Here is a 19,535-nt window from a genome sequence, read left to right as displayed (position 1 = left end):
AAGTATTGGCTACACACAGAAGGACAGGCTGCAAGCTGTTGAGAAACGGGGCTTGTTGAAGCTGTGGCACTCACCTGACGTCTTCTCCTTCCTCCAGTATAGAAAGACAGATGGTACATTTCTCTTCGGTGTCCTCTTCAGCTCCCTCGTCGTCGTCATGTTTACCGTGCAGCTTTCTCTGCCGAGAAGAAAACATCGAGCACCTTCAGCATCACGCTTTACCACTGCCTTCACAGAGTCTTAGTGCGAGCCATTTTCTAAACAAAACACCCATCAAGTCCCCAAGAATTTACAAGAGACATGCAGGGATAACTATCCCAAAACCTTCAAAAATCCCTCTCAAAAATAAAAACGAGGGTGCAGTGCGCGTGCTCCGGCTGACTTTAACTAGCAAACAGGGCCAAACCCTGACCCTGATCAGTGCAAAACCAGCAGTGTGAACAACAAATGAGTTCCTACATGAAAAAACTAAGTGCCATCTTATGCAAACTACCTAAAGCCAAGTGGTCAGCTCACTATAACATAAGGTTTGTATTTCTAGGGCCTGGGTGCCAAATGGCTCCCCTGCAGTTCTCACCTTTTTGTATTTATGTGGGTAAGTGCACCTCTCAATTGTCCCCTGGGAGGCTCCCCGATTGACGTTTCCTAACCGCTCTTCTAAATGCAGCAAGTCCTGTGGGAAACAATGGCAGGTGTGAGACAGACCAGACAAGCAGAGACAGCATTTAGCAAAAATGATGAACTTTTAAATGTACTAAGTATGTAGAAAGATCTGGGAAGCAACACTGCAGGGAGCATTCCAACACTCCTCCTGAATCACAAAGCCAGGAGATAATGGTTCTAATCTAGTCCAAGCTTCAGCAGGCAAACGACATGGACGCCTAACAGCACAATTGACCAATTGTCAGAAAGCGCTCACAGGAATCTATAAAGTAAACCAGAGAACAATGAGGGAATACCTGTGATGTCTTTGGGTAACTAGAGTCTCTTGCTTCACTTTTCATTATTAAGATTGAAAACATTCATGCATCATGCTTGCATTACACCACATTAAATACAACTTAAACACACTCACTTCATATGTTCGTCCAAATCCTGTCATTCTGGAAGAAATATACCGAATGTGTGGATAGGTCACTTCAGACATGCCGGTGTGCTGCAAAAAAGGTGAAATGATTACATTTAATCCAAAAAAAAAAACAGAACAAAACTGTCAGCTTGCAAGCTGCTATCTCAACTACAAGTTTTATCAGCTGCACAGCATATTTGACCATTATTTTCTTTTTTACAAACCAGAGTTTGAAGTAAATGATTGATTTGATCAACAGCAAAACCAATACTCCTCCAAGGACTGCACAAAAGGCAGATGGAAACATCGTAGTGCAAATGCCCAGCCTGGAACTCACCATGAAAGGAACAATAGGGAAATGGTGGAGCCTGGGAGGAGGGTGATAGTGAGGCAAGTGTGGGTGCAAATGTCCTGGGGGGTACGGGGCTACCGTCACTCCTGCTTCAATTCCCAGCTCCCTGCAGCAGAAAACAGTGAGAACCACAAGGGTCAGACAGTGTTGGCTCTGGTTTGCAGCATACATCAGAAGACGGTTCCAGCGCCTTGTAATGGGATACAACTTGCTAGGATTAAACCCCCCCGGTCCCACCCTTCTGTGACTGCTTCAACATTAGTGTACAACATGAGCATTGCAGCCCTGCTATTGCGGGCCATGTTGAAAAGGAGAACAGGTAATTTTGTATGCAACCTTCCAAAAAATAAATCACCAAAAGCATCACATCATTAATACCAGGCACTAAGAACTACTGAAAGCAAACCGTGGACTACACAAAAACTGCTGCGGGCTGGAACAACGAACCTCGGCATCTTGTGTTTTTCCAACCGAGGACGTTGGCGAGAAGAGGCGGTGGAATCGAGAGGGTACTTACCATGCAGCCCTCTGGTCTGGCTGCCGCGGGTGCGTGGACATCGTCTGCGGAACGTGGATGTGGTGTCCGTGCCCATAGTTGGGGTGCATTCTGTGGGGGTGAGGAGGCGGACGCTCGTGTGCTCGCCTGGATCGGGAACAAATTGGATTTGCGTTTTAAAAAGCAGTAAAACACAGGGCAGCAGAACTGCCAAGGCTATACTACTAGGCAAGCCTTATACCAGTTTAACGACTGCCTCCCTAATGCTCATGATCAGGAAATGAAGAAATCATGCAACTGCTGCAATTCGCTCAGACCTCACTTGGGGTTTTAGTACTTTAAGGGAATATGAAGCACCCTGATTGTCATGTATTTTTGGTAGCCTGTATTTCAGCGTATAGTGACAAGGGAAGGTTTGGCAGGCCCCGAGCTGGGGCCTGTGGAGAAATGAGCTTCCTGTATTAAAAAGGCGAACTCTGGCGGCAGAGGCGGAAGAAGAACTTACGTCGGGTGCTGCATCATCCTCCGCCGCTGGACTTCCAACCTCTGCAGCATCTCGTGCTGCGGGTGCAGCCTCTGGACGGAGGGCCCCAGCGTGGAGATGTGGTGCGACAGGGACTGGTGCTCCGGGGGCAGGTGCTGGGGCAGCGGCGCGGCGGAGCTGGGCAGGTGGTGGGAGGGCAGGCTGGGTGGCGGGGCGGGGGCCACGGCGTGACCCGGCGCGTGGGAGGGGAGCGGCGGGTGGAAGGGGTGTACGGGGTGCGGGATGACGTAGTCGGGCTGCGGAGGGGGCTGTGGCGGGGGAGGGGGGTTCCCGTGAGAGTGGGGGCACGAGGCAGACGTCTGGTGATGAATCGACCGTGCCAGGGGGCCATCTGCTTGGGGGGGGAAGGCAGAAAACCAACAAAATAAAATAAATGACAACGGAACGGTGAATCATGACCACTGACAATTAAAGAGTACAAAGAGCTCTCGACTTTTACTGCCTCCCTCCTGAACCCATTAATCAGATCTGTAAAACATCATGGCGATTATTGCTTTCATGCTCCGAATGCCACATCTGGAAGGGAGCTGGTATTGGTTGATGAGATAAATAATGTATCTGACTGAAATAACCTTAAGAGCAGGCAGGTGTTTGAACGGGCTCCAGGTATCCAATACAGTACATACCAGCAGCAGCCAACAAGGAGTTCCAAGACTTGCTCAGATTCAAGCAATTAGATTAGAAAAAAAGTAAAGACGTAAATCCGCAAATAATAGAATCCATTTATTATCTGCAACGCTTACCTAATTAAGCACCAGGTGTAAACACACAATGCCATGCCAGCAAAAATGTCAGCATTTTTTAATGTAATTAAGTAAATAGATAGAGTTATCTGTGGGACTCAAAAATCTAGCAAGATGGAGACTTCTATATATACCACTGTACCATGCCTTCACACAAGTTGAGGTCCAAACTGCACTTGTCCCTCTACTAAAGAATGAGAACAAAATACCCTCACTCCATGATGCTTTATGACACAAGCGCATGCATTGGAAAACATAAAAGGGTTACTTGCTTTACAAATTGGCTCAAGTATAATAACGAGTGTTGTTTTAGTCTGTACCTTTGAACTTAAATACCCCTTGAGCAATCACTTAAGATGACCTTCTCTTTGCAATATTTCTTTTAATGGCAAAGTGAAAAACTGAATACCATCAACCCTGCTGCTAATGTATCATTCCTTAGTAAAATGGTGAACATCTTGTGCTGCATGAATAAGACTTTTTCTCCTGATTCTGCTGACCTACATAACCTACACGGAAAAGGAGAAAATTGAGTAAATTTGTATATATGCTTAACCAGCCCCCAGTGTGCATCCTCTCATTTTAGAAATCATAATGACAAATTCGCATAAAGTAGGTCCTTTGTTGTGCTATTACGTATTTGTGGAGCATCTGCCTACAAAATATGCTGCGTTGCTTTGCAAACAGGTTTCGAAAAGACCAGGCAGTCAAATCACAATGTAAAGCAGGACAGTGCCAAATACCTATAACTAATATTTTCAGCGTGCTAGGTTTTGTTAGGGGAGTATATACAGAAAGTCAACTTGTTTAAACAGATCTTCAAAACCAACCTATATAACACTATTTTCTTCCCCACCGAAACCTTTAAAATACATTTCAAAATATCAACTTACATATTTCAAGTAATAGATTTTAGGTTTGTCCTTGTTCTGTCACAGTCCTTGGTTATAACTTCTGTAGGAATGCAAGACTCCATTCGATTTGCAAAACTTTTAAATTAAGGTAACTAGTTATAGCCTAATATTCCTTAGCGTAATACAAAAATTAGTGTAATTTAAAAAAATAATTAAAGCTTTAATGAAGCACAAACTTATTTGGAACACCATTAAATATTCCATTAAGCAGATGTATGGGGCACTGTGAACAAAAGAGTACTTAATACAATGCAAATAACATAACTACAGACCACACCTGAAAATTCCTAAACAACCCATTTTTACTCAACATTTCAAAAAGGCAGATCTGATGCAATGGTATAGACTAATTTCACTGACATTATTTATACACCAAAACAAGGAATGTCATATTTTAAGATTACTGCTAAATACTAACAGAACAGTCTTTACAGCAGCACTGAAAGGGACCCAGTTCATGGACTCCGCATGCTACTAAAGGATCTGGGTTATAAGCCTTTATTTCGGTGATCAATAACGAGGACAGGCACAGCACGTCCACGAAAGAAGCCTTTACAGAAACGGAAAATCACACTTCCTGTACATCGCACACGAGTGCACATGTACATCCTGTACATGAGTGTTTGTGTCCCGTGATACACTGGTGTCCCGTCCAGGGTGTACCCTGCCTTGAGCCCGTTGTTTGCCGGGTTAGGCTCCGGCTGATCCCCAGCCCTGTACTGGATAAAGCGGGCTATAAAACGGATGGATGTCCTATATATACCTACATCACTCATACTCCATAAGGAAACTACGGTACATCGTCTCATGCTCTAACGCCCTTACTTGACAAAGGCAGAAGTTGAGAGAATGCGGTTCTGTCGCCCTTGGAACCGCACAACTCCCCCCATGCGGGGAATGAAGAGGTTGAACGCAGTCTGCCACCCACTGTGACATTACTGTGCGAATACATCGGCTGCCTGAGCATGCACGGGCCCCGGGACACCCCGCTCCCTCAAGCCTAGCCCATGTCCGGGAGGCAATCAATGTGGATGTCTACACACGCCGCGCGTTTTTAAAGCCCACCCCACTACTTCGAAACACTGTTACTCGCATTAAAAAAAGGTAAGCGATCTCAACTGTAATCTACTAGCACTTTATGTGACGACTTTATATACGGGTATCCCAGTCGATTATTTTTATTGTGAAGTTAATAATGCAGTCGGGGTAAACAGAGCGGCACTAACGCGTCAGTTTAATAAAACCTATACAGTTTAAAATGAAAAGGTAGAATACCCTCGTTACGTTTACTTGAAGAGCACAAAACAAACATACCTGCGTAAATTTGATAGCCAGCTAAAGGCAAACAGAAGCAAGGCGAATCCACAGAAGTCATGTCTCGCGCACTTGGATCACCTTCCCACGACCAAAATGCGCAATTACCCACGCGTCCCCCCTCCGGCCTCGCAAATGGCTTTTAGGCAAACAAGGGCAGGGGGCGCCCAATGGGGTCAAGGAATGCTACGACCCGAACAACACTGGCCAATCGAACACGCCGATACTAGAGTGCCGGGGCGGCGGGGGAGGTTCAGCGGAAGTGTCCAGTTCAGTTCAATGGCAATGCAAACCGCGGTCAGGCTGAGCGGCATGGAAACTAGATAGCTTTTTTCAAGGCGATGTAGGATTGTACACTTTTTCCACAACTAGGGCGTTTTACTGGACCAAACCGAGCAAGTACCTTACTTAAACGCACTACCAGTCAAGAACCCATCATTGCCTCTACTCTTATCTGTCATAGGGTCTGATGCTCACAGAGGACTCGGCAGTGCCTAATTCAGCAAGAAAACTCCCAAAACAGATCTGGTGGATCTGTTCAAGAAATAGTCAAAAATACAGGTAAAGGTTTATTCCATGCTGAAAGAAAAATGACACTTTTGGCTATGGAGCTTTCTTCAAGTGTGAGTTCAGCCTTCACGCCTGAAGAAGGCTCCACAGCCAAAACGCTGCCTTTGGAAACAAAAGCCGAACGTCACTGAAAAAACACTGGTTTGTGTAGAAGTTTTTTTTTTTACGAGATCCATAAAATAAATGTAGCACAGGGAACTAAAACAAACACATTAAAGTTAGTAACTGCCAAAGTGAGTTGAACATCTATATCTGACAAAACGAGTTCATTCAAAGCTAACTGCATATCACAATGGGTGAATTTCTTTAGAAAACGGCAGAAAATTGGTTTAGCTCAAGGGGCTCAATGAATCTACCTGCTCCTTCAGAGCAACACCACGACACCAGTGCGAATCAGCACACATGGCACTCGGTGACACAAAGGTCTGACGTGCTCACTGGTCAGGGAAGTGGACACAATGTGGGCCTGGAGGGTCAAGGGTCATGCTGCCCTCATTCCCAGAACCAACCTTTCAGCATCCGGTGATCCTCAGGATAACCCACCTGGGTGTCTAACTGGCAGATCTCCCAAGTTCTTGTGACCCAGATAATTGATTAATGCCTCGTCTTCCACATGCCTCGCGCAGGAAGTGTTCGGGTGCCTGTGCTGAAGAACCTGCCCCCCCCGGCGGTGTGAACCAGGTGCACATAAGGAAGAGATACTCACACGAGGGGTGCAGGTAATGTCTGCAGGAGGACAGCTGGGGCTGCGGCTGGGGCTGGGCCACCATTCCAGAGCCATAGCTGTCCACGGAGACTGGCTGGCTGGGCCCGGCCGCCGCCTGAGAGCCGTACACCGCCGGCCGAGAGGAGGATCCTGGGCAGCAGGGGTCAAAGGCCGAGGTCCCGTGGAAGCTGCTGCCGCCGTGACTCCTCACCCCACTGCTGCTCAAGTCCACAGGCAGGGTCTGCTGAAAGGCACCCGTCCCACAGCTCATCACCAGCGGGGCATGAACGCTCACGCACAGCGAAGTACAGCAGATACAGTTCATCGTTTCAGTTCATTACTTATTTACCTGTGTCATTCCACGGCTACAGTACAAGGCAAACGTGGAAGTCCGTGCAATAAAATAACGCAATTCTTTGTGCTGGGTAGCATTAATAGACATCAAAAGAAAATAGAAGTGAAAAACCATGCATATGATAAACGATAGGTCTGCTTTCCTGCGTATGTTAAGGTGTTATTTAATGAAATAATTTGCCTATTTCATCTCCCTAGGTCATATCTGAAGAAAGAACCTGTTATGACTGGGCCTGAACTGCAGAAAGGATAAAAGGAGTGATCTCCAGCGAAATGAAAACTCCTGCAGAAACTGATGCTCAGGGATTGTTAAAAGCCAGAGTTCTAAGGCTTGCCAATGAACCCTCCATGGCCAAGTGCTAAGGGCTCTTTTAAAGAACATTTTTAAAATCAAAATATATAAATTCAGATACCATCAGCGCCAGAGACAGAAGTTTAACACTAAAGCGAGCCAGCGCGCATTACGGGGCTACAGATCGCCAGGCTGCCTTTCATCTCTGGAGTGACTGAATCTCTCAGCTTCAAGACAACAATATACAAAACGTCATGGATTTTATATATGAAACAGTGTAACAATAGAGCTCATCATCAGTTCTCTCTCTTAGGCAGGCTGAGGCTGAAAATAATAAATAATCAAAGAATGAGAAAAAATACTGTCGTACCAGTGGAGGGTTTATTTTACATTCAAGGAGAAATCTGTCCTGTTTTAAACAGGTCTGAACACTTTGATGTATTATACATACTATATAACCCATTCTGGCAATATGGCTCACAACTGTATGTGCATCTGTAATGGCTGAGGGCATTTGCAGCTTGTGGCTACTTTATCAAAGTGTGGAACGTCTTCAAATGTATTCAACACATAACCACTTCCTTTCTATGCTAAAAATTTGACACATTTTGGAATGCATATCCATAAATGAATTATTAAAGCAGTCTTGAAGCAGTGCATTTAAATAAAGGAGGAAAAGAGCCCCAAACCTAACTTCCAGACACCATCCCCCTCTTTGCCTACATTCATTACATTTTAAAAAGCCTTATTGATCCGGGAGCAAAGTTTCATCGTAAACAATAAAATTCAGCAGCTTCAGCAATTAGCAGAATCTGAATTATTCATATACGTATCTTGAATTGTTAATCTCATAACAGGCTCTGTCTGGCTTACAGAGAACCTTCCAGCAGTTTTCTTTAGAACAGTTTTGTTGAAATATAAATTATTTGTCAACTGAGGCAAATTATTATTTTTCAATGAATTAATGGTGCAGTGTTTTTAGACTTGAAATGGGCCACTGTATATCTCACGTGGTATTCTATAAAAAAGCAATGATGGCAAATATTTTTGGATGAAGATTAAAATATTATTCACTGCATATGATTTTTATCTTTTGGCATTCGTGAGCAGAGTGACATTATAAGACATGCAACTTCATTAATAAACAATGTGTACCTGCACAGGCTTGTAGTCATGCACTCTGCAAATTCTTTTAATGCACCAAAAACTGGAAGAAAACTCTATGTAAAGACTGTGGCAGGAACAACACTATTAGACCTGATTTCCTAATTAATGTAATTGCTCATCATAAATAATTTTCATATTCATCTGAATGACTTTGTGCTTTATTTGTGCTATATCAGTCATTTGCTTGACTGACAAAGAAATGACAGAATTCTGCATTAAAGGGAGAAAACTGTACTGACTTGCCTTACACAGCACGATGAGTGAATTCAGTAATGAACACTTTGAGGATCTGGATTTACTTGAGAGGTATAAATGCTCCTTTGTCACAGCAGGACGGCAATCAAAACTAAACTTGCCTGACATGTTTCTGAAAATGAATGTTCCACCAAGATCCTGTACTGCTGTTCCCTATAACTGGAATGTAGTCAATATGCAGCATGAGAAAACAAGTCATTATTTATTTATCTGAAGATGCACATGAATGGAAGATCAAGGTGAATGCACAGTGGTTTCATAAGAGCTCTCGCTTCATGCAATGCTACAGAAAAAAAGATCCACAAAGACCTCTATGTAGGGCAAAGGTCATAAATCTCAACATGCCCTCAGAAGCTCGATTTCCAATCGGAACCCAAGATACAAAAATGAGCCCTTGAATTCCAGGTTTCTCTGATACACGTAAACCCCAGATCTCCAGGTTAAATCATTTCTTTTCAAAGCTTCTGTCAAACTGCAAATCTACAAACAGCTCCCATATTCTGAATTCTCTTTCATGAATACTTCCCCCTTTGCCAGTGGTACACACGGAAAGGAGATCCTTACTCTAACGGCCTGAACTTTAAACGCATCACTATGATCTGAACCCCTCCTAACGGAACCACACTGGAATTCTCAACACAAACTGATTTGTAAATCAGTCCAAAACACCCATGTAACGTCACACCTTCAGGTTGCTTAAGGTACTATGCAGTGACAGACAAAACAGGCGGCTTTGCCTAAAAATGATTTTACTTAAGAACATTAGCCTACAAATGAGAGGTGGCCATCTGGTCTATCCGCCCTAATTTGGTAGCTTATTAATCCAAGGATCTCATCCAGCTGTTTCTTAAAAAAAGAACTTACTTACAAGTTTCTACAATTCAGATATGCATAGTAACCGAAGCATGCCTGATAACTGTCTAAATTACTAACACTTTTATTTTCCTAAATCCGGGCAACTTCTTAACTCCTCCTGGCCTTGTCCACCAGCTCAACTGGCTACTGCTTGTGCTGAGCTCACAACCACCACTGATGCCCTGCTAGCAGTGGGGGATCACCTGTGGTCCTATGGGCTATGGGCACCAGGAAAAAGAGGGCAGAGGGCAGATAATGCCTACCTGGTCATGGTACTGGCTGCCTGAGGCATTAACAGCCCCGCAGGGCGCGGGCATGGCGGTGGGCCTCTCCAGGGGGCAGCTGGACTCCGGGAAAGGCAGGGGGGGCGGGGGCGCGTGGTGATGGTGGTGGTGGTGGTGCTGGAAGTGGTGTGAGTGGCCGTGCTGCGGGGCTGGCTGGGCCTGGGCCTGCATGCAGCTGGAGTGGCTGTGGCTCAGTGGGAGGTGCCCCTGTGAGGGCCCACTACAAGGAGAGTGCTGAGGGCAGCAAGATGGCAGCCTGGGCATCGCCGGTCCTGCACCCTCCCCTGCCAGGGTGGCCGAGCCTCTTCTAGTGTCATCTTAGACAAACAGAGACAAAGATGTTAAACACCAATTACATTCCACAAGAAATGTTTAATAAAAGAAACAAACCACTGTTTTATACCATGGATTAAAAGCAGAGCTTGGATGCACTGTATAATTATGCAGACCTCAAATTCAGTGAACCATATCTAAAGACATGCAAGTACAGGTATGATCACTCTCCCAAGGAGTGTGGAGCATGCAGTTTCAGCGGTACAGAAAGAAGAAACACGGGAGAAGGGCATGGTGGTGTCCTGATCCCTGTTCCTACCCAGCGCGCCCCAGTGTGCCCCGTGAGCTCAAGGGCCTTCCTTACCCCCTGCCGCTGGGCCAGCTGTGCTGCTGTGTGCAGGCCCTCCCAGCATGGTCTCGGACGCAGAGGCATGGCTGCTGGTGGAGGGGCCAGGGGCAGCATTGTCCAGGGGCTGCTCTGAGGTAGAGGCATTATTGGAAGAGGAGCTGACAGGCTGGGGGTGCCCGCTGTCAGACGTTGTTGGCACTACTGTGAGATCTGAGAAAAAGCAGGACAAAAAAAAAACAGTTTTTGATAGAGGATTTTGACCAACCCCCACTACAGTCACTATTATTATAGCTGTTGAATGTTCAGCAGACACCCTTATCCAGAGCGACCTATGCTGGTAAACGGGTTTGTCCGTTCAGCTCTTTCTTCTGTGATGTCTTCCACTGCCTTGAAAACAGGCAACACATCTCATTAGCTTTCTAGCAAAGCATCTTTTTTTCTTAATATTCAAAATGAATACCCCTCCTCAAAGAAATGCCAATACAGCACTTGTTATAATTAGACGGCCATACTCTATTTTCAACTGTGGAGGTAATAAAAATTAAGCTATTTAGAACCCTTAATGTGCGTTTTCCCATTTCTTTACCCGAGAAAGCCCAGACTACACTCAATAGAGCCTGTAGCTTTGAAGATAAAACACTGAGCTACACTACAGCAGCAGACAGGTTATGATGTGCTTATAGCCAGCAGCGTTAAAGACATGGATTGAAAGGGGAGACGCTTGGATTTTCGCCTTACAGACTTTTCAATAGCCCTGAATGTCACTTTGTTCGGGTTTAATGAATTTGACTAGTGTTCAACCTAAAAAATATCATTGTGTTAATTTACTGATAGGAAATTGCACTGTAAATTTAAAAAATAATAATAGAAACCATACTCCTCATTCTGGACAAGAAACCCATCAATGCTGTATTTTCTCTGACTGAAGTTTTAAGATCCAAACAGTTGCTAGAGGGGAAGTCTGGTTATTATCTGGTTTTATAAGAGATGATGGATTAATCTACCATCTCACTTTTACTCATGCTTGTGCACATTGCATTTTTATGTAAATAGCTGCATCTGTACAACGCTAATTGATTTAATTGAATTTCTAAAACAAAAAAATAACGACAGCGACAAAACAGAAATCGCACATACTGAAGCTAATCCTACTGAAAAACTGAGTTATGACAAATTAGTTTATTTAATGTGACATCTAACGTTTTTAATCCCACGCTGCGTAATATGAGAATCTGACAAGTCATTTACTCATTTAGATCAGACTAGAGGGATTTTATATACGCACATACGAAAAATAAATTACAATTCCGTTTGCCAGTCGGGGTTATTTTACTGCTGGAATAGAAATCCAATTCTGTTTCACAGTGGGAACTATTCGCTACATGTTTCACTCTGGGATTCAGTTTCTATTACAAGTCCTTCTTGCCCTATATTTTGTGATAGGTGTATAAGAGACAGAGAAGAGATTTCGATTGTGACAATGAATCTCAGAAAGCAGAAAGGAGGAATATACTTAACTGCAATGAACTACTGCTGGAACCCTCGCCCTCCCCTGGTCTTTTCGAATTTACCAGATCTGTAATAACTGGGGATCTGGCAGCCTATACATAACGGAGCAGTCATGTGTCCATTTTGATTCACAATCATTAAGGACACAACCAGTGGGCCCTGTCATTGAAACAGATGCTAATGCTTCCCTACCTCAAGGTCGCTCAGTTTCAGGAACAAAACAGCTCTTCATTTTGTCCAAAAAGGCTAGCAACACCTACTTGCAAATAAGCTTCAATATTGTACACAAGCAGTTAATCGGGAGAGGGTCTTAATTCAATCACTGCAAGCTGTACCGACAACTGTAATCAGCTGCTCATGAGGAAAGTCAGAGGAAGGACGGATCCTAGCAGGTTCTCTGAATGGGGGCTCATGAAGACATTGTCTGCTTATTGTTCAACAAGCTCCATGCCTTCTGCGATGAAAATGTGATCACGCTGAAGTTTTGCTCCACGGCTTGAAGGTCATCTTCATTAAGCTGAAGCCCACTGACCGTTTTTTTTTTTTTCCTGAAGGTGGCCTGTTTCTCCCTTCAACCTGTTTGCCATTCATTGCGTTAAGTTGCTAAAATAGCGGTACAGAAGGAGCAGCAGAAGCTGCCTCCCCTGCCCGCAATGGCCTGTTTCTGGTGCCCCCCCCGCGCTTTCTGAAGGGTCACAGGCAGAGCGGCGGCAGGGTGCCTTACCGTCTTCGTCCTTCGTCAGGTCCACCACCTCGGCGGCGCTCTGCCTCAGCGGCTGGATGACGGTGGACAGGCGGTGGCGGTTGCGCTGGTCCTGCGCGCGGCTTTGCGAGCTGCAGACGGGGCCCCAGTGCGAGCGCGAGTGGCCCCCAGCCGAGCGGGACCTGGGAAGACAAACCGCATGCTGCGTGAGTCTGGGCAACGCTCGGTTCCGATCGCCAACCTCGGGGTCCGGACAACACCCTTCCGTCAGATTTTAATAGTGCAGCAGGAAAATGAAAAACGTCTTGAATTTTTCTTCCCTCTAGCAACATTTGGGGAACTCCCCTGTTCTTATATATTTAACGTCTCCTTAAAATACCAGGCATACTTTCAAAAAATGAAGTTTTAGTGAAGTTTTAGCCCAAGGCATTCTCCACTATGTCTGGGATGAATAAACCACAGAATAAACCCGCTCTCTTTTCGATAGGTTGATCATTAAACATTGCTACAGAAGTTTAAATGACATACTGTAGCTGCCATGAGGTTTTTGTTGCAGGTACGCTCTTTTTAAGCCACGTAGAGGCTTTCCTGAAGAAAATTCCATCCTTTATCAAGCCTTCTTAATGGCATATTGGAAGAGCGTCTCCTGAGCTGAGAGACGGGTTGGGACTCTGAAGCTAAGAGAGAGATTATGAGGGGAGACCACAAAGACAGGGGAGATATGCTGGTGAATAAACGTGCCTGCAAGGTGGAAAGGGAGAATGGTAATTAAAAGATAATTTAAGAATTGGCAGACATCCATTGAAAGGAACTGGAGAGAAAAGTTAACTCAAGAGCATCCACACAACTCTGGCATGACTCCCCTTGCCCAGGGTTCAGATTCCCAGAGACAGGTTAACTCTTTTGTCACACCAACAACAGCACAAAAAACAACTTTGAAGTCCCGAAAACTTCAGGAAATGTCATTTTATCACATAACTGCCAAAAGGCCCGGAAAAGCTAACTTCTGCAGCCCAGATCTGGAACAGTTGGTTTAAAGTAAACACTATTTTCCACACCCTATTTGCTCCTTGGTTAAATGATTAAAAAGAGAAGCCTGCTCACCCTGGAACAGACCAGTGTTTTGGATCATGCTTATGTCATGAATGCAGGGAGTGTGATGAGATCATCCTAGTTTGTATTCCTGAAGTGTGCAATACTGATGTCACATCCTAGTAATTTTGCTTGCAATGTCTAAGACTGCAGACAGTGTTAAACAGCATTTTCTGATTACTCTGTCATAACATTTCAATATTGTTTATGTATTTTTTAAATCACTTTAAACCTCTTGTATACCATCACTATTTACTCATTCATTTCCTTTCTGGCATGTTACGTAAACACCAAAAAATAACAAGCGATTGGTTTTGGAAAATAAAGTTAAGGCAAGTTTCTGTTAGCTCATATGGCTTGAAAATCAACAGCCACACCTGCCATAGACAGCTAAGCTTGAAAGCTCACACGTAAAGGCCTGGGGCGTGGAAACAATATGAAATAAATTAAAAAAAAAACGTTTCAGAAAGCAGTTTGAAGTCAGCTTTAGTGGTACTGGTTGTGCTGCACAGCCTCCAAAACAGTCTGTGAAATGGAGGCAGGCCTGAGCTGAGAGCAGAGCAGTGTATGGTGAGGGCTCTGGGCTGGGGATGGTGGGTCAGCGCACGTCACAGCATGAAGCTCCACATTGACCAGCCAAACTCATGGGATGGGTAAGGGGTACAGTCTTCAAACCCGCTGGTCTATCCGGACAGACAAAGGCAGAAGAGCCTGTCTCTTGTGTTTAACGCAGGGGACGGCGGCCTCGTTGTGTGCCTGTATTTAGATTTGATCTGTGGATTTAAACACATTTGAAGTACAACTGTTTTCCTCCTCCTAGTCACGCTGTGCGTGTTGTTTACATTTGATTTACGGATCTAAACACACCTGAAGCAGAGTGGTCTTTGTTCTCTCATTCGTGCTGAGCATGTTGTATTTGTATCTGATTATCTGTGGATTTAAACAACCGGCGTAGAACTGTCTGGCTTCACCTAGTCACGCTGTGTGTGCTGTGTTTATATTGGATTATTTGTGGATTTAAATGCACCTGAAGTAGAGCTGTCCTGCTTCTCCGAGTCGTGCTGTGTGTGTGTGTGTGTGTTCCCCCCCCGTCTCACCTCCGGGTTGAATGCTGTGAGAAGGAGGAGGCTCCCCAGTACTGCTCGTCAGATAGCGAGGCCTGCGGAGGGAATTAACCCCGGCCTCCCAGCGCGCGGCTCTAACCTCTTAACCGCAGATTGCATCATTAAGGCATCATAACAAAATGATTAACTGCGAGGGGGAAGGAGGGGCGGAGAGGGAGAAATCCTGCGAGGCCAGCGAGAGCTATCGTATCCGCTCCTATTGTTTCTTCTCTTTAACAATTACTGGAGTGAAAGACTGTTCTATCCCCTCCACACAAGGGAGAAGGGTTATTGATACCATACGTTATCATCTGCTGGAAATCATACGAATGACGACATCAAAGGGGGAAAATAATGAAAGGCCTACATGGTTTAAAGCTTCTGCTTTTTTTCCCCAATGGTCTCTTACTGTTAAATCATGCACAACGCTCTAGATTAAACCTATGAAGTGTCATTACCTTCCCTGTGACAGCTGAATCACTCGGTTTATCACGCATTCATACAGTTTTCATGCTGTGATACAGCACACAACGCATTAATCTACCTCCCGACTGATGTTTGCTGACGTTCCCTTTAATCAGCCCGTCTCCTCTTTTCCTTTTTTGCAAACCCTCAGAGCCCCGAGTTGCTGCCCTAACTCCACCAGGTTGCTACCCAGCGCTCAACACTCTGCCCTTCTCTGGGGCCGGTGCATGGCCAGTGGGAGTTTGGAATGTTATGAAGTCGTGCCCTCGGCTCCACACACGCACAAACACACACACGCGCCTGGTTCCAGTCGGCTCTGCTGCGGATGCCGTGATGAAGTAGAGCCAAGATTCTGTATCCAGCATCGGCCCTGCAGGGAATGCCTACACTGCATTCACATCAGTTAATGTGCCCCGGTGGGCTACGTGCTCCCCTTGCTCGAGAAGCATCGGGCTGCTCATTAATTGGTTCATGTTTGGTTCCCAAAGCAATGCGGCGGCCCCACCTTGGGAATTCCTAATTGCTAAGAAGCAGATGTGGGATTATTTTGGAATACCTGTTTACGACGAGTCTTTAGGAAGGGAAGTGGAAAGCGATAAACATAAGCAGGCAGCTGGAATTTGGCGAGCAGTCGTATCTACACAACAAATTTCGCCCAGCGGTCTCAAAGGATAAGGCTTGGCAACAGCTGGGCTTAACCATCCTGTGTTTACGGACTTGTGGTGCACAGGGGGATACACAAAAGGGACTGGCAGGAGCCCCACTGTGTTGCTACTGCAAGCGAAACAGGTCCTAGGATTTCACACATGCCCTTGTATACAGGTCTCAATGATGCTTTTTGTAAAAAAAAAAAAGTGAGCTTTTTAACTGCTGCAAGCAACTCCATGTTATTACCACACACAACTGCATAATGGCTGCTCCACATTAGATTTTAAATGGTTCCTGATGCATAATCTCACTTCAGTGTTGAAATCAGCAGCTAAAAAAGTAAACAACAGGCTGGTTAAAGGCCCTTACAGCACTGGGGTCCTGGGTTCAATACTGCACCTGGAGTGCTATCCACATGGAGTTTGTAGGTTCCCCCATGTTTCTATGGGGTTCCTCCGGGTGCTCCAGTTTCCTCCCACTGCCCAAAGACATGCTGGTAGGTTAACTGGCTTCTGGGAAAACTGGCCCTGGTGTGAGAGCATGTGTGTCTGCATATATGCCCTGCGATCAACTGGTATTCCATCCCTGTTGTATGCCACCTTATGCCCGTTGCTTGCTAGGATAGGCTCCGGCTCATCCACAACCCCGAACAGGGTGAAGTGGTTAGAAAATGGATGGATGGATGGTTGGATAGGTTGATTAAGGGCCTCTCATATGGGAAATAATGTTAAACCATAAGGCAATCCCATAAATACCCCACTCAAATACAAGTACACCACTCAACTAAAATTAAAAAAGGTCTCCCACACTAAGGCATATTAAAGTTCAGAAAAGGATCTATAACTCACCGGGAGAAATTTCCCCACCAACACTTGTAAGCCCCCCATGAATAATGTCTTATTGTAACGGATCTTGTTGAAATAGCTAGGACTACTTTCAGCAATTTACTACCTCAAATAAACTGTCCCAGGGAAACAAATACATTTTATTTAGAATTAAATTAATCAGTATGCCAAATTGTTGAGAATTGTTCCATTAACACAACTGAATAAGTGGCCCTTAAAATTGTTTATCCTCATCAGGATCTTTTTTTCCTGCAAGCTAACAGGAAAATGTTACATAATGTGAACACTGTTAAATGCCATTCTACAGCACTATGAGGCAAATGATAACTCACATATTATTTGTTTATTATCCATAAAGTTTGGGTTTAAAAATCACCCATCACAAATGTAGCAAAGCAGACGAGAGCCATCCTTTATCTCTTCGATTTAGATGCATTTCCTTTCAATACCTTTGCTAACAGAAAGCAGCAATCCGTCTACGGGGGAGGGTTTGTCCATTGTCTCATAAGGACAAAGTTTACGAAGACCCATCACACACAACACTTTTCACCCTCCGGCCTCCTTGATTTGTAAACAAAGGTTCTTTCAGCAGACAACTTCAATGATCATTTCCTGACCTTTGAACCCGCCAATGTCCTGAAAGGGTCAGAACAACCTGGCAGGCATTCACAATGGGTCAAGGTACCTTGTGTGAGATCTTTCCAAATACCACTGGACCCTCATGCTCCTCTTTCCATGCTTTAAAAGCATACACTGCATCCATTTCCAGGAAGTGCTAACTTTGAGAGGAGCTTAACTTAAAACTTAAAACACAACGAGCTTTAAACAACTGCGGACTTCATGCAACTTGAGTCAACAGGTCTCACAGGTCTGAATCTGTCACCAGCTTCCTTTCAAAATGGGACGCTCAGGTTGTTTTTCACTCTGGTTTAAGAAAGTCAAGATACTGACCTGACATCATCCTTGGTAAAGAGGATTTAATCTGGACAATGTTCATTAACTCATTAAAAGAAACATATGCTACAGCTGAAGACGATGATGCTAACAGGTTAGGATGATAAGACACCTCCCATATAAACTGAATTTTGGAAAACTGGGAAGAACGCAGTCAAATCTGCAAAATATGCAAATGTCAAAAGAAAGTCTCCAGAAGAGTGAGAGAGCACAGGTCATGTTGATGCAGGCGATACCCAGAGAGATCCTGACCTGCTAGCAGATTCATAAGTGAGGCTCAGAGCCAGGAGGACGAGATTCTGAAGCCAAGATGGAGAAAGATCAGTTGGCAGGGCAGAAAGACAGAAACAGCATAGCTAAAAACAACCCAGGCACTTGCATCTCAACACCACACTTCATAGCCCCCACCCCAGCCAGAAACTCTGACAAGGATGGGGGAGGCAGGGACTTGATGTGCTGTCTGGTTCCTCTTGAATGTCCAGAAGGAAAGAAAGGCCCTCCTCACATTGTAACCTCGGTCAGTCACATTCCAGTAGCACAGAGTCTCTGGTTAGTATCCCTAGACCCACCAAACCCCACCTCAGACCCCACTCTCAGCATTCCATACACATTACCAGGGCTTTGATGAGTCAGGAAATCAAGGAAAGAACACACTCCCCACCCCTTACTTCAAGTGACTCCTGCAAAATGGTTTTACAGCCTGTAGGTCTTTCTTTCTCTTGGCTTTGTATTCTGCAGTGAACTGGGATACCGGTGGAGAGAGAAGCTGTAAATGAGCGTCAAGGGCTGTGCAAGTTAAAACCAAGTAAAGTCCCCCTCTTCTGCCAACTGTATGCGGCTTCACTGAACTTTAAGATCTCTTAAGAAGGCTCACTCATTTACAGGTTCTGCCTTGTACTGGAATCGTAAACCATTATGGGGTAGAAAGATAAATATGTGGCATTTGTCTTCTTTTCTGTGGATTGAGGGTTTTTACCAAGGTTCTGAAGCAAATGTTAACAGGATCAAAAAGTGAGGCAGCCAGCTCTTACTAGCTTTCATTTTTTATTTACAAGACACAGCGACTCTGGTCTTAAGATTGTGAACAATTTTAACCGTCTCCACGACTACCAAAATCTGTTCTTCAACATGGAGGAACACATTTCCTACAAAGTTACTCCTGTTCAGCCTCAAACTGCTACCGGTGACCAGCCACTGAGTCAGGGAATAAAAAAAAACTATTGGAAGTCAAAAGGCTCAATCTAATATAAATAAGAGCAACCCACTGCTTGATTGTTTTGATCCAGATTCTCACAGACCTCACACAATTTGAGCAGATTTCTCTACCGAACTTTCACAGCTTAACGGATGTAAAAAAAACAGCATCAGAATGACACCAATTAATATTTTATACGCCTGGGGCAGGGTTGTCACATTCAACCTCTGGAGGGCCTGGAATGTTTTGTTTTTTTGCCTGACCTCAGTAGTAAACTGAACAATTCACCTAATTAAATTTATAATAGAAGTATTAAGTTGTTAATTAATCAGACCAGCTACGTAGCACGTGTCTGTGCATGTGTGCTAACCTGACTCTTCTAGCCAGGTTTGTGGTGGTATTACACCACTACCACACAGGACATGTGACGGCCATGAATATCGGTATCATAAAAAATAAAAATATATGACAGGCGCAGGGGTCC

The 19,535-nt window shown here is 44.7% G+C and overlaps 1 protein-coding gene across 2 annotated transcripts in view; it reads right to left on the bottom strand.

Moving 5' to 3' along the window:
- The window catches only part of rnf111 (ring finger protein 111), a 50,129-nt gene that overhangs the window by 5,093 nt on the left and 25,501 nt on the right, over window positions 1-19,535 (bottom strand). Inside the window, exons 4-13 of one of the 2 annotated variants that reach the window (XM_088640984.1) lie at window positions 12,771-12,931; window positions 10,553-10,747; window positions 9,895-10,232; window positions 6,709-6,952; window positions 2,423-2,792; window positions 1,939-2,064; window positions 1,407-1,527; window positions 1,076-1,156; window positions 578-673; window positions 75-178 (exon numbers count right to left, since the gene is read on the bottom strand). In XM_088640984.1, the coding sequence (XP_088497110.1) occupies window positions 75-178; window positions 578-673; window positions 1,076-1,156; window positions 1,407-1,527; window positions 1,939-2,064; window positions 2,423-2,792; window positions 6,709-6,952; window positions 9,895-10,232; window positions 10,553-10,747; window positions 12,771-12,931 (1,836 nt within the window). The remainder of the gene's footprint in view (window positions 1-74; window positions 179-577; window positions 674-1,075; window positions 1,157-1,406; window positions 1,528-1,938; window positions 2,065-2,422; window positions 2,793-6,708; window positions 6,953-9,894; window positions 10,233-10,552; window positions 10,748-12,770; window positions 12,932-19,535) is intronic. The other variant, XM_088640985.1, reaches the window with a different exon arrangement.

This window comes from Lepisosteus platostomus, chromosome 7 (assembly GCF_059453375.1).
Source record: "Lepisosteus platostomus isolate fLepPlt1 chromosome 7, fLepPlt1.hap1, whole genome shotgun sequence".
NCBI lineage: Eukaryota > Metazoa > Chordata > Actinopteri > Semionotiformes > Lepisosteidae > Lepisosteus > Lepisosteus platostomus.
This window is presented reverse-complemented; position numbering and strand designations above follow the sequence as displayed.